Raw genomic sequence first — 15952 nt, 5'->3', positions numbered from 1 at the left:
AGTGATTACTTTGCAACGTTTGCAGTTAGCCACTGATTCCTTTCCAAACCACTCATTGATGAATTTGCAATTTCCAACGTGTTTATGTTTATGTCCAATGCAATGGCCGATGAGCACCGATTTGTTTTATCTATAATTTATCTACTTTTATTTTTCACCTTAATTTAACCAGTTAGGCCAATTGAGAACAAGTTCTCATTTACAACTGCCACCTGGCCAAGATAAAGCAAAGCAGTGTGACACAAACAACACAGTTACACATGGAATAAACAAACGTACACTCAATAACACAATACAAAAGTTTATATACAGTGTGTGCAAATGAAGCAAGATTAGGGAGGTAAGGCAATAAATAGGCCATAGTGGCGAAATAATTGCAATTTAGCAATTAAACACTGGAGTGACAGATGTGCAGAAGACGAATGTGCAAGTAGAGATACTGGGGTGCAAAGGAGTATAACAAAAACAACAATATGGGGATGAGGTAGTTGTGTGGGCTAATTACAGATGGGCTATGTACAGGAGCAATGATCTGTAAGCTGCTCTGACAGCTGATGCTTAAAGTTAGTGAGGGAGATATGAGTCTCCAGCTTCAGTGATTTTTGCAATACGTTCCAGTCATTGACAGCAGAGAACTGGAAGGAAAGGCGGCCAAAGGAGGAGTTGGCTTTGGGGGTGACCGGTGAAATATACCTGCTAGAGCGCGTGCTACGGGTGGGTGCTGCTATGGTGACCAGTGAGCTGAGATAAGGCTGGGCTTGACCTAGCAAAGACTTATAGATGACCTGGAGCCAGTAGGTTTGGCGACGAATATGAAGCGAGGGCCAGCCAACGAGAGCATACAGGTCACAGTAGTGGGTAGTATATGGGGCTTTGGTGACAAAACGGATGGCACTGTGATAGACTGCAACCAATTTGCTGAGTAGAGTGTTGGAGGCTATTTTGTAAATGACATCGCCGAAGTCAAGGATCGGTAGGATAGTCAGTTTTACGAGGGTATGTTTGGCAGCATGAGTGAAGGATGCTTAGTTGCGAAATAGGAAGCCAATTCTAGATGTAATTTTGGATTGGAGATGCTTACTGTGAGTCTGGAAGGAGAGTTTACAGTCTAACCAGACACCTAGGTATTTGTAGTTGCCACATATTCTTGTCACGTTCTGACCATAGTTCTTGTGTGTTTTTGTCACGTTCCTGACCTATTTCTGTTAGTTTGTTGTATGTGTTAGTTGGTCAGGACGTGAGTTTGGGTGGGCATTCTATGTTTTCTGTTTCTATGTTGGTTTATGGGTTGCCTGGTATGGCTCTTAATTAGAGGCAGGTGTTTGGCGTTCCTCTAATTGAGAGTCATATTTAGGTAGGTTGTTTCACAGTGTTCGTTGTGGGTGGTTGTCTCCTGTGTCAGTGTTTGTCGCACCATACGGGACTGTTCGGTTTGTTTTGTACATCATCATTTTGTGTAGTCTATTTTTCCCTGTTCGTGCGTTCTTCGTGTTTATGTGAGTTTGTCGTCCAGGTCTGTCTACACCGTTTGTTGTTTTGTTAGTTTATAGTCGAGTTCGTGTTTTCGTGTTTTCTTTAAATAAATGATGTGTTCACAACCCGCTGCGCCTTGGTTCCATCACTACTCCTCCTTTTCGGTTGAAGAGGAGGAGGACCACCGTTACAGTTTTACTTGTTTTAATGTTGATCAGGACGTGAGCTGGGTGGGCATTCTATGTTGTGTGTCTAGTTTGTCTGTTTCTATGTTTGGCCTAATATGGTTCTCAATCAGAGGCAGGTGTTTTGTGTTGTCTCTGATTGGGAATCATATTTAGGTGGCTTGTTTTGTGTTGGGATTTTGTGGGTGGTTGTTTCCTGTCTTTGTGTTTTCTCTGCACCAGATAGGGCTGTATTGGTTTGCCACATTTTGTTATTTTGTATTGTTGTAAGTGTTCACGTTATTCGTAATTAAACATGTTGAGCACTGGCTACGCTGCGTGTTGGTCCGATCCCTGCTACACCTTCTCTTCTCTTGAAGAGGAGGAAGGCTGCCGTTACAATTCTAAGTCGGAACCGTCCAGAGTAGTGATGCTAGACGGGCGGGCAGGTGCGTGCAGCGATCGGTTGAAGAGCATGCATTTAGTTTTACTAAGAGCAGTTGGAGGCCAAGGAAGGAGAGTTGTATGGCATTGAAGCTCGTCTGGAGGTTTGTTAACACAGTGTCTTAAGAAGGGCCAGAAGTATACAGAATGGTGTCTCTGCGTAGATGTGGATCAGAGAATCCCCAGCAGCAAGAGCGACATCATTGATGTATAGAGAAAAGAGTAGGCCCGAGAATTGAACCCTGTGGCACCCCCATAGAGACCGCCAGAGGTCCGGACATCAGGCCCTCCGATTTGACACACTGAACTCTGTCTGAGAAGTAGTTGGTGAACCAGGCGAGGCAGTCATTTGAGAGATCTTCACATTACAAGGATTGAAAAGGATTTGCCAGTAGATTGTTGACGTGATTCATGAAGATGACTGCTTGTCTAGCTTGCTAGCCATTTCACATCCGTTACATTAGCTATCTACTTAGCGGTGGTGCGCGCTAATAGCCTTTCAATCAGTGACGTCACTTGCTCTGAGACCTTGAAGTAGTGGTTCCCCTTGCTCTGCAATGGCCGCGGCCTTTATGGAGCGATGGGTAACGATGCTTCGTGGGTGACTGTTGTTGATGTGTGCAGAGGGTCCCTGGTTCGCGCGAGGGGACGGACGTAAAGTTTAAACTGATACATTGATGCTGTTGACCCGGATCACTGGTTGCTGCGGAAAAGGAGGAGGTCGAAAGGGGGGTGAATGTAACCGATGTGAAATGGCTAGCTAGTTAGCGGTGGTGCGTGCTAATAGCCTTTCAGTCGGTGATGTCACTTGCGCTGAGACCTTGAAGTAGTGGTTCCCCTTGCTCTGCAAGAGCTGTGGATTTTGTGGAGCGATGGGTAACGATGCTTCGTGGGAGACTGTTGTTGATGTGTGCAGAGGGTCCCTGGTTCGTGCCAGGCGAGGGGACGGACTAAAGTTAAAACTGTTACACTAAGATTTTGAAAGTATGATCAGTCCAATCAAAGCTACGGTAGATATAATGATTTGATGTCATCTTATCTGTGGCCAATGACCTTGAGCATTCTCGGGTGGGCACTTCTAATGTAAATTTATGGCAGCACCCAAGGGGGCTTAAACTTTATAGCTCTTGCTGTAGATTTTGCAGTGACGTAGTTCCCCATAAATGACAGAACACTGAGCCAATCACTGCACAACTAGAGAAGATTACTAACCCCTATGCTCTTTATTATGCACTGGCTGCCCTTCCACGACAGAAAGCACTGAGCTAAGCTGAAACACCTGCAATTTGGAGCTGCCTTACTCAAGAAAGCAAAAAAAGAGACCATATTTGTATGCGGCTTTATTAACTCAATAAAAAATCATCTTGACATTGTTTGCAAACCGATATTGGACACGTATTAATGCCAAAATAACATGCAAAACAGGCAACAGCAACATAACAGGTCGCCACTGCATAGCTGGATGATGGCTGTAGATGGCTAGTTAGGCTATCTAACTGCTGATTGATTTACTAAACTTGAGTTTTTAATCATGATGCTGAGCTAGTATGTAGCAGCTAATTAATTGCTGTATGACCTGTTGGTAGGCTGTTATGTCCCATGTTGACTGATGTAAATGAAGCTACAGCAGCCACGATGATAATGTCCGGAGTAATTTTTCTTCTTTTTGCTATTCTCCAAATAGCATTTTAGCGTTTGAAAATTGTGTAAAAATGCAATAAATGAGCTTCAGCTTTCAAAAAATATTTTGGGGAGGAAACCCTCACTCAATCCCCCCACCGTTCGGTCACTCTGCCATATCCTAGATTTAGCTGAAATGATGCCCCTGCAGTTTGCCTATAGGTGAACATACTTCATAACAGTTCATCCTTGTACTGATATACTGTATCAGACGTAACCGTGCGCACACACGTCGCTTGCACGCGCCCGTTTTTTGGACAGGCAAGGACACCACTCTTCTTTGCTTGTGTGTGGCTCTTTTGACAGATGGAGTTGGTTTGACTCCGAAGTAGGGCTGAAGGCATTTGTGGAAATAAACAAGAAATTCTGGTTTTGCTGCCATGAGAGTTGAACAACAGAGTGAACATGGGGAAAACTCAACGAATTCGGTGAGCACTAAGTAACAGAGTGGAATGACAAGTGACATTTCAAAAGCTCTAACCTTGCATGAGATTGTTAACAACTAACGCAACCAGAACACATAACGTTACAGCTTACATTTTCTGTGTGGACAGACACTATATTATATATCACGACATGACCTTATTCCTCAGTGAAACAGTCAATGACACGGTTGCTTCAATTACCTCGTGTGGGGAATTCTGTGTTTCTAAACTGTTGTCACTACGTATCCTGTCCTGCAAAGATGTTTGACATTTTGTCTCGTTCAACGTATCACGACAAACAGTTGGCAAAATAGTTGTGTTATTGTCTATCAATCTTTGCAATAACAACAGTAATCAGAGAAAGGTCATCTGTCAAAACCACTACAACAACATGCATACCCACAGTTTTCTGTCATATACACCAGTGTCTTAACTGGACACAAACCCATCAGCTTTTATTTTTTTAATAGTTATGTCTTGATCCCATTTTATAGCATGACGATAACTGTATTTTTGTCCACAATTAATGTCTATCTACATTCATCTGTGTCCAGGGTCTGTGGTGGCTTTTTGTGTGTGTCAGAGAAACACCCACTGCCTTTGTCACTCAAACCCTGGTGGCATGGCGAGTGGAATGATAAACAGAGGTGCTAGCTATCCATGTCAGGGCCCAAAATAGATGCTGACCAAGAGGCTAAGATAGACCCCAGCTCTCCATATAAGTCTGCATGGTCCCAGGTCTGTGTGTCTGGCTGCCTTCACACTGTTACCCTGACATGTCCACCTGCTGTTATGGGGGTGAGGGCTTTATATAGCCTCACTCCTCTTAGCTGGCCAATATTCTTTTAACTGTTTAGCCACTATTGATCTGGTGTATCACTTCAAAGCCTCAGCTACGGCTGGTTAGGAATACTTTTAGTTGCATTGTATTAGGTATACATGGATGATGACTCATGTACACTATGAATGAGTGTGTAGAACATTAAGAACACCTTCATAATATTGCATGTTTGGGGCAAGGACAGGGACGCTGGCCCATGTTGACTCCAATCCTTCCCACAGTTGTGTCAAGTTGACTGGATCTCTTTTGAGGGTGGACCATTCTTAATACCAATGGGAAACTGTTGAGTTTGAAAAACCCAGCAGCGTTGCAGTTCCTGACAGAAACTGATGCGCCTGGCACGTACCACCGTGCATGTTCAAAGGGATGTAAATCTTTTGTCTTGCCGATTCACCCTCTGAATGGCACACATACACAATCCGTGTCTCAAGGCTTAAACATCTTTCTTTAATCTGTCTCCTCCCCTTCATCTACACTGATTTGAAGTGGATTTAACAAGTGACATCAATAAGGGTTCATAGCGTTCACCTGGATTCACCTGGACAGTCTATATCATGGAAAGAGCAGATGTGCTTAATGTTTTGTACACTTAGGGTATTTACCAGTCTGCCGACTTAGGTGAGACTTAACTGATCTCGCAAATTGGCAGACAGGTAGCAATGGGCATAGCTTTGGGGGAATGTTTCAGTTGGTCCCATCCCATTAATGTGGCATGTTTGTAATTGGTTAAGGCAGTGTTTCCCAAACTAGTCCTTGTGACCCTCAGCCATTCCACATATTTTATTGCACACCTGATTCAACTAGACAACTAATCAGGTGTGTTAGAATAGATCAAATACAGGACTGGGACCAGTTCGGGAAACATTGGGTTAGAGTACCCACGTGGTGGTGGAACATATCGCCTCAGACTCATATGGCCTCACAGACACTACTCCAGTTAAACTGGACCTAGAAATGTGGACTGGAGGTGACATATACACAAATAATTTTGGTATGCTCTCTCTCTCAACCCAACCTGCACTCGGGGGTAGACATAACATAGAAAACATTAATCCGGGACACTCCAATTAGTATGATATGTAAAGTTTCATATGGTATGTATTCATTTGTGGATGTCCATCATCGATTTCATATGATATGTTACAAATTGCAATTTGTTCAATATGTTATGAATTTGAAAAACGTATCATATTTTAGGAATTTTAATTTACAGTGGCTAACGTTAGCTAGGTGGCCCAAGTCGTTTGAGGTTGCTCTAAAGCGGAAAGGTGGAGTAAACGAGTCAGGAGCAGGTTCTTAATTGAATAAAGTTCTCTATTGAGGTATTTCTTTATTCCCAAACCCTCCAACACAATCAAAGATGACCTCACAATGAAAACACATCTTCTTTACAAGAACAAGGAACACACGGCGAGTATCTTCAAACTATAACATAAATCACAGGTGTGTCACAGCCTTAATGATCTGTCTGTGGAGAGCTCCCTTAGGGTAGTGGTCCGGATCCGTGGCGGCCATTCCCAAGAGGTGGTTTGTCCTCTTCTTCCCCCTTCCAAAAGGTACAGTTGAAGTCGGAAGTTTACATACACTTAGGTTGGAGGCATTAAAACTCGTTTTTCAACCACTTCACAAATTTCTTGTTAACAAACTATAGTTTTGGCAAGTCGGTTAGGACATCTTCTTTGTGCATGACACAAGTAATTTTCCCAAAAATTGTTTACAGACAGATTATTTCACTTATAATTCACTGTATCACAATTCCAGTGGGTCAGAAGTTTACATACACTACACTAAGTTGACTATGCCTTTAAACAGCTTGGAATATTCCAGAAAATGATGTCATGGCTTTAGAAGCTTCTGATAGGCTAATTGACACAATTTGAGTCAATTGGAGGTGTACCTGTGGGTGTATTTCAAGGCCTACCTTCAAACTCAGTGCCTCTTTGCTTGACATCATGGGGAAATCAAAAGAAATCAGCCAAGACCTCAGAAAAAAGAATTGTAGACCTCCACAAGTCTGGTTCATCCTTGGGAGCAATTTCCAAACACCTGAAGGTACTATGTTCATCTGTACAAACAATCGTACGCAAGTATAATCACCATGGGACCACGCAGCTGTCATACCGCTCAGGAAGGAGACGCGTTCTGTCTCCTAGTGATGAACGTACTTTGGTGCGAAAAGTGCAAATCAATCCCAGAACAACAACAAAGGACCTTGTGAAGATGCTGGAGGAAACGGGTACAAAAGTATCTATTTCCACAGTAAAGAGAGTCCTATATCAACATAACCTGAAAGGCCGCTCAGTAAGGAAGAAGCCACTGCTCCAAAACCCCCATATAAAAAGCCAGACTAAGGTTTTCAACTGAACATTTGGACAAATATCATACTTTTTGGAGGAATATCCCCTGGTCTGATGAAACACAAATAGAACTGTTTGGCCATAATGACCATCGTTATGTTTGGAGGAAAAAGGGGGAGGCTTGCAAGCCGAAAAACACCATCCCAACAATGAAGCACGGGGGTGGCAGCATCATGTTGTGGGGGTGCTTTGCTGCAGGAGGGACTGGTGCACTTCACAAAATAGATGGCATCATGAGGTAGGAAAATTTTGTGGATATATTGAAGCAACAGCTCAAGACGTCAGTCAGGAAGTTAAAGCTTGGTCGCAAATGGTTCTTCCAAATGGACAATGACCGCAAGCATACTTCCAAAGTTGTGGCAAAATGGCTTAAGGACAACAAAGTCAAGGTATTGGAGTGGCCATCACAAAGCCCTGACCTCAATCCCATATAATATTTGTGGGCAGAACTGAAAAACTGTGTGCGAGCAAGGAGGCCTATAAACCTGACTCAGTTACACCAGCTCTGTCAGGAGGAATGGGCCAACATTCACCCAACTTATTGTGAGAAGCTTGTCAAACAATTTAAAGGCAATGCTACCAAATACTAATTGAGTGTATGTGAACTTCTGACCCACTGGGAATGTGATGAAAGAAATAGAAGCTGAAATATATCATTCTCTCTACTATTATTCTGACATTTTACATTCTTAAAATAAAGTGGTGATCCTAACTGACCTAAGACAGGGAAGTTTTACTACGATTAAATGTCAGGAATTGTGAAAAACTGAGTTTAAATGTATTTGGCTAAGGTGTATGTAAACTTCCGACTTCCGACAACTTCTACTCTTTTGTAGAAGCAGACACTCTTTTCTTCCTCCAGTCTCTCCTACTGCCGGTTCCCTCCTCTCTCTGGTAGGGGAAAGAGAATAAGTCATTAGTGCCGTAAGCTGTGCTTAATTGCCTCTGATCACCTTCACTCACATGCCGGGCTGGGCTACTATCCGTGGGACCAGCCTGCCCTCTGGTGGTCCTTCCACATAGGTTAAAGGGTTAAAGTTAGGGGAAGGGTTAGCTAACATGCTAAGTAGTTGCAAAGTAGATAATTAGCTAAAATGCTAAAGTTGTCCATGATGAGATTCGAACACTCAACCTTTAGGTTGCTAGACGTTTGCGTTATACACCCGATCAACCACCCTGATTTTTGCATTTCCCTTAAGTAACCTTCTGTCTTATGTAACCATACCAAACGTAACTTATCATACTTATTTGAGTGTCCCGGATTTACTATTTTACGTCTAGTCTATGAGACTAGCCTGCTTAACCTAGCCCCGGAGAGAAAAAAGTCTAAATGTAATAAAAGGGCTCCAAAGCTCATCTAAGTAATTATTACTCAGCAATACTCTGTCACGCTAATCAGTTTAAAGTAAAGGACTGGAAAAATAACCTCTAGAACGTGTATTCTTTCCAAATTTTGCCAGGAAGGTCATATGAATAAATGCATACCTTCGTTGTAGAGACTATTTTCACCCAAGCAACAGGTTAATGGAAAGCCTTTTGTTCTTCATTGACATTTTTCGCTCCTCAGAGCCTGATGCTGATCAACCAGCTGAGGGAGATCACTGGCATCCAAGACCAACAGATCCTCCTCAGGGCCCTGAATGTGAGTACCAAACACTGTGGACAGACAGGCAGATAGGCTTCGGTTCTGCCTGCTTAATCAGTATAACGTTGTCATATTGTGTATAGATAGACAGTAACTTAAGCCCTCTCAAAGTTGATTGAATCCTTCTTGGTGGTCCAGGCCTACCATATACCCAGAATCATAAAACACGGGACGAGATGTTAAAACTGTCCATTGTGCCAATAGATGTATGCACTCACATGAGATTTGCCGTGATGTTGACAGAGTGGCATGGGAGGTTTATTTCTTAGACTGGGTTAAGATGTCAATTTAGGGACACATCATCAGTAGTGTGCTTTCGAATCAGTGGGTGTTTCGGCCTTTAATCACTAAACACCCTCATCAAAGGTGGCCAGCTAAAGGGTGATCAAGCCTTAGCTTGTGTCCCATGCCCAATTAAGATTTCCCACGGGACTATGCAAGGCAGGAGCGTCCTCTTCCCTGAGCCAGCCCTACAGTTGACCGCATACCTCAGATCTGAATTGGGTTCTCAGGTGGGGGTGGGGGGGTCATGAAGTTATAGCCCAGCAAGGGTCCTTCCGTTTGATCCAGATCCACTGGCTGCCTCTTTCAGCTGCTTGAGAAACTGCTCTGACGGTCTGCCGCAGAGCCTGTCCATGGATTCCAAGTTCTTTCAGCAACCTGATGGTAGAAGAAACCACGAATCCTCTGCATCCCACTTCAACTGGCCAGACTTTTGCATTCCAGCCACGCTGAGTTGCGTCTGCTGCCAACTCTGTGTAACGCAGTTTCTTACGCTCGTAGGCCTCTTCAACAGAGTTTCCCACGGGACTGTGAGCTCTATGATGTACACAGCCATTCGTGAAGGGGACCAGAGTACCATGTCTGGCCTAAGGTTGGTAGAAGCAATTTCTCAGCTAAATGATTGGACTGTCTCAATGACACTATGAGAGGACTTCAAGGTAGGTCCTGAAGACACTTAGGGAACAAATGTTTGTATTACCACATGTCTACTTGATTTGACATTTGATTAATTGTGTTGTGACATGACATTAGCTGTAGGCCATGTCAGAGACCAATGATGTAGTGTCTAAGAAGGAAACAGTGAGATGATGTCATGCCAACACCATTTGTCAATGAGCATGAACTAGATGGAGGGAAAACCTGCATATTGTACATTTGAGCGATGAAGATTTCAGGTCGTTGTTGCAAAAGAGTTTTCAGCGACTTACGTACTTAAAAAGGCAAAATAAATTATATTGTCAGACATTTTTGTCAGCCGGCTCTTTCATGCGCTTAATCCCAGGGAACAAATCCATTAGAAGGACTCTATCACGTAGAGGTCAAACTTAAGGTTAGGGGTAGCCACTTGCCTCTGTGCCAGTTTATCTCTGCTTTAGCTGCTCTGTCCTTTGTCAGAGTTATCATCAAAATCAGAAACAGACTGGCACCAGGCCAGGGAGTTCTTGGAAAGGACACATTGTAATGCCTACTCTTATATCTCTGATACCAGGCCAGTCAGGGGGACATTAGCCATGCTGTTGGGCTGCTGACCACACAGCCGCCAGAGGAGGGCCAGGGGACTGAGGATACACCAGACACAGAAGTCAACAGGGAGGCCTGGGGGGCCCAGAAAGGTAGGCCGGAAGTTGGGAAGGAAAGTTTAAGGAAAGGAGCAAAATACTGAGGGTCTTGTGATGAACATAAAATCTAATTTGTTTCCCAATGTTTGTCCTCAGGTGCTCCTCCTAAAGATGACCTTCAGACAGCCATTGAGCTCAGCTTGCAAGAATCCCAGGCAGAGGAGAGAGAGCTCAACAGGTATAGTCATCCAGTACCTCACCATTTCCCCTTTGCTTGCTGTTTTCTTGCTGAAAGAAGTAACCAATTGAGAGTCATCTCTCAATTAAAAGGTTATAATATCTGAAGTGAACACAGAAGTACAGCATGAGAAATAGATAACATCAACAAAAAAGGAAAACCAGGGTCTTGTTCATAAGAGCAAGCAACAGAAAATGTTTTGAAACAGAAAACAAAAATGTGCATTTCTTATTGGATTCCCTCCCCATTTTTGTCAGTTTTCTTCCATTTGGTGCCTAATGAACACAACACAGGTGAAACTATCAATCAGACCATTGTCTACAGTTGAGGAGTGGCATGTTTTGGTGTGTTCCAGGGCACTGGAGGCCAGTGTGGAGGACAGCGCTGCACGGGTGAAGAGGAAGCGCTGCGAGGCCCAAGGAGAGAGTTGCAGCCCTGCAGACTGGATCCGTAAGGAGGAGTGGCCCGTGGGCATCCGCAATGTGGGCAACACCTGCTGGTTCAGTGCTGTCATACAGGTGAGGTACACACAATATACACACAAATGCACAGTTATTAACAGTGTCTGCTCTGGAGCTTGATCTTTAAAATACAAAAAAGTATGCACAGAAAGAGAATTGTGCCAGTGAGATGAACAGGATAAAAAGATAAGTATAACATTTGCGGTTTGTACTGTGGACCTTGTTAATGCTCACCAGTCAGGTCCTGGCTGTTACTAAGGTTGATGTCGTACAGTAAAGGTTGTATTTGAATTTTGCAGAATCTGCAGAATCCCTTGGACTCTTTTGGTCTCTATAATACGGCCTTGACTGTCTGCACCACCTCCTAATTTGTGTATATGTGATGACCATGTTTAGAACCTCTCCCAGTTTTCCAAAACCTTTCAAGACTTCTGGTGTGAATCGGTTCAAAATATTACCACTAGGCGAGAAGGCTCCAAACACATGTTTGTTTTTCCGTCCAATTTGCTGAACGATGTCGACTTCTGGCAAATAGAGGGAGAAGATTTATTTTCAACCTGTTACCACAAAATCAAGCCATATTGTGTTAATTGAGTTGTCGGTAATACCAGGAGGATGGGGAAAGATGAGGGGCAGTGGTGGGGTAAGAGTTTTTACTTTCCAAACGCAAAAGCTTCTTGGTGCAATAATTCTATTAAGAGTCCATTCCAGTCTAAATTTAGCTGGGCCTATCAGGTGGCTCTGCTGAAATTCAAGCCTTCATTGATATTGATAGACTGCAAGGGTAATTAAATAGTGCAGTGTTGTGATGATAGAGCAAGCGATGAACTCTGCCGCCTGGACTGAAATGAGTTTATATCGGTAGATTAGGCCAAATGGGAATGCTCATTTGTCTTAATTTCGTTAAGATATGCGCCACATCGATTTAAAGTACTAAAACCCAAAGGAAATATCATCAGTGGATAGCAATGCATTAACACCTTTTGAGTGGCTGAGAAGTCATTTGAAGTTGTTCCATTTTAAATCCTTCATTTTATTTTACTCTTTCCATCACAATTTACCCATAGAAAGTAGTTATTTGATTGAGACTCACTGTATGAATGCATGTGGCTGTGTACTCATATTTCTATGGTATCTGGTGTGGTACGCTTTACAGTAAGATTGTGATAATCTGTAATTAAGTTTCAGGGAAACGAGAAAGTTGAGAAGACACATAGGCCTAATGCGATCAAAAACGTGGGTATATTGTTGTCTCTTCAAAACTGCACAAAAGGCTCCATTGTGTTAGAGTTAGCAATAAAACACACTATTGCTCACCAGCATCGATGAAGTGTCTTGTCACTAATATAAAGAGAAGATTATCTAATTTATTCGTCTTGTTATGAGAGGAAAATTACCATCACTCTTATCTCAATGGTATTTTCTTTTGTTTGCTTAACTGTGACTCTCGTGTGTTAAAACCTCCATAAGTATCCTCGACAATGACATTTTTACACACGAAAAGACAGGTCACCTTTCCGTCACTCTCTCATCTTTGTCTCTTATTTCAGTCCCTGTTCCACCTGCCCGTGTTCCGCAGATTGGTACTTAACTACTGCCTGTCTGAGCGAATCCTGGAGAAGTGTAAGAGCCACTCGGTGAGTGTCCAATGGAGAGCCAGGAGCCCTGAGGAACAGAGACTGGACCTTTGGGTCCCAGAGGCTGAAGAGTCAGGGGATGTCTGGCTGATGTTAGAAGGGAAACTAGACTACAGAGTTATACATTGTGCATAAAGATAGTGGTTAACACTTAATAGTAACTCCCATGAAGAAGCGTTGATAAACAATTTATAAACAGTGTAGGCTACATGTTATAAAAATGTATATACGTTTATAAGAAAGGCTCATGAATGTTATTATTAAGTGTAAGTACAAAGTTATATGGACTCTGCATATGAAGATATATTGTTGAAAACAGTAAAGTGTTGCCCAGGTTTTCCAGTGCAGCTCTGTGAAGTAAGAGAAGCCTAACGTATGCATGTGTTCTCAGGACAAGAGGAACATAGCCTTCATGCAGGAGCTGCGCTGTCTCTTTGCTCTCATGGTGGGCTCCACTCGCAGGTTTGTGGACCCGTCTGCTGCCGTAGAGCTTTTGAGAGATGCTTTCCGATCCAGTGAGGCCCAACAGGTACACACTGAGGTCCAACAGGTATACGCTCATACACACACACACACACACACACACACACACACACACACACACACACACACACACACACACACACACACACACACACACACACACACACACACACCAGGGTCATGGGCACCCCTTTACATCAACTGCTTTGCATACAAAGATGTTCATTTCAGATGTGTTCATTCTAGGATGTGAGTGAGTTCACCCACAAACTCCTTGACTGGCTTGAAGATGCCTTTCAGCTGGCTGCTAATGGAAAGTAAGTCAAGGATTTTATCCCAACAGTCAGTTCTGTAAGAAAACACATTTATCGTCATAGCTAACCAGGGGCGCAAATTTCACTGGGGACATCACCCCCACATTCTGAAATTACATATTTGTCCCCCCCAGATTAATAATTGGAATGTGATACAAAACGAGGCACCTGTGTGCTTTAGGAACATGTGTGCGCCTCTGAGCGGTTGGGTAGGCTGTTTGGAGTGTTTATCAGACTGGATTTAAAATGGAAGAGTGTGGTAACATCTCACAGCAAGAACTGGCAAATCTGGTGCAGTCCATGAGGAGGAGATGCACTGCAGTACTTAATGCAGCTGGTGGCCACACCAGATACTGACTGTTACTTTTGATTTTGACCCCCCCCCCCTTTGTTCAGGGACACATTATTCAATTTCTGTCAGTCACATGCCTGTGGAACTTGTTCAGTTTATGTCTGTTGAATCTTGTTATGTTCATACAAATATTTACACATGTTAAGTTTGCTGAAAATAAACGCAGTTGACAGTGCAAGGACGTTTCTTTTTTTGCTGAGTTTTATTTATATATATATCCATGTGTGTCCAAACTTTTGACTGGTCAAAAGTTTGGACACACCTACTCATTCATGGGTTTTTCTTTATTTTTACTGTTTTCTACGTTGTAGAAATGAATGAAATTAAGTAACACATGCATTTCAATGAACAGGGATGTTTTGTTAATTTGTGGAATTGCTTTCCTTCTTAATGCGTTTGAGCCAATCAGTTGTGTTGTGACAAGGTAGGGTTGGTATACAGAAGATAGCCCTATTTGGTAAAATACCATGTCCATATTATGGCAAGAACAGCTCAAATAAGCAAAGAGAAATGACGGCCCATCATTACTTTAACTTCTTATGGCTGGGGGCAGTATTGAGTAGCTTGGATGAATAAGGTGCCCAGAGTAAACTGCCTGCTACTCAGTCCCAATTGCTAATATATGCATATTAAAACACTCTGAAGTTTCTAAAACTGTTTGAATGATGTCTGTGAGTATAACAGAACTCATATGGCAGGCAAAAACCTGAGAAAAAAGCCAACCAGGAAGTGGGAAATCTGAGGTTGGTTGTTTTTCAACTCATTTCCTATTGAAGATACAGTGGGATATTGGTAATGTTGCACTTCCTAAGGCTTCCACTATATGTCAACAGTCTTTAGAACCTTGTTTGATGCTTCTACTGTGAAGTGGGGCCAAATGAGAGGGGATTGAGTAAGGTCTGCCATGCGCTGAACATGCGCGTTCACGTGAGAGCGAGCTCTGTTCCATCGCATTTCTGAAGACAAAGGAATTCTCCGGTTGGAACATTATTGAAGATTTATGTTAAAAAGATCCTAAAGATTGATTCAATACTTAGTTTGACATGTTTCTACGGACTGTAATATGACTTTTTGTCTGAACTTTTGCCTGGACCTGCCCGCGCTTCGTGAGTTTAGATTGTGTACTGAACGCGCGAAGAACTGAGTTATTTGGACATAAATGATGGACATTATCGAACAAAATAAACCTTTATTGTGGAACTGGGATTTTTGGGAGTGCATTCTGATGATCATCAAAGGTAAGTGAAAGTTTATAATGTTATTTCTGATTTCTGTTGATTGCACAATATGGCGGATATCTTTTTTTCTTGTTTGGGCTCTGAGCGCCGTACTCAGATTATTGCATGGTTTGCTTTTTCCGTGAAGCTTTTTTTAAATCTGACACAGCGGTTGCATTAAGGAGAAGTGTATCTAAAGTTCCATGCATAACACTTGCATTTTCATCAACATTTATGAGTATTTCTGTAAATTGATGTGGCTCTCTGCAAAATCACCGGATGTTTTTGGAACTACTGAACGAACCAATGTATACTGAGATTTTTTTTATATAAATACGAACTTTATCGAACAAAACATACATGTATTGTGTAACATGAAGTCCTATGAGTGTCATCTGATGAAGATCATCAAACGTTAGTGATTAATTCTATCTCTATTTCTGCTTTTTGTGACTCCTCTTTTTGGCTGGAAAAATGGCTGTGTTTTTCTGTGACTTGGCTCTGACCTAACACAATCGTTTGTGGTGCTTTCGCCGAATATTTGAAATCGGACACTGTGGTGGGATTAACAAGAAGTGTATCTTTAAAATGGTGTGAAATACTTGTATGCTTGAGGAATTTTAATTATGAGATTTCTGTTTGAATTTGGCGCCCTGCAC

The 15952-nt window shown here is 42.6% G+C and overlaps 1 protein-coding gene across 7 annotated transcripts in view; it reads left to right on the top strand.

The window, feature by feature from the left end:
- The first annotated feature begins 3929 nt into the window (after window positions 1–3929).
- The window catches only part of LOC129868433 (ubiquitin carboxyl-terminal hydrolase 28-like), a 34704-nt gene continuing 22681 nt past the window's right edge, over window positions 3930–15952 (top strand). For 3 of the 7 annotated variants that reach the window (XM_055942400.1, XM_055942399.1, XM_055942398.1), the window contains exons 1-8: window positions 3931–4189; window positions 8952–9026; window positions 10522–10645; window positions 10748–10829; window positions 11185–11347; window positions 12841–12927; window positions 13319–13477; window positions 13657–13727. In XM_055942400.1, coding sequence (XP_055798375.1) covers window positions 4142–4189; window positions 8952–9026; window positions 10522–10645; window positions 10748–10829; window positions 11185–11347; window positions 12841–12927; window positions 13319–13477; window positions 13657–13727 — 809 coding nt within the window. In that variant the 5' untranslated portion in view covers window positions 3931–4141. Of the gene's footprint in view, window positions 4190–8951; window positions 9027–10521; window positions 10646–10747; window positions 10830–11184; window positions 11348–12840; window positions 12928–13318; window positions 13478–13656; window positions 13728–15952 lie in introns of all 7 variants that reach the window. The other 4 variants (XM_055942404.1, XM_055942402.1, XM_055942403.1 and 1 more) reach the window with 3 other exon arrangements.

Source organism: Salvelinus fontinalis, chromosome 13 (genome assembly GCF_029448725.1).
Source record: "Salvelinus fontinalis isolate EN_2023a chromosome 13, ASM2944872v1, whole genome shotgun sequence".
NCBI lineage: Eukaryota > Metazoa > Chordata > Actinopteri > Salmoniformes > Salmonidae > Salvelinus > Salvelinus fontinalis.
This window is presented reverse-complemented; position numbering and strand designations above follow the sequence as displayed.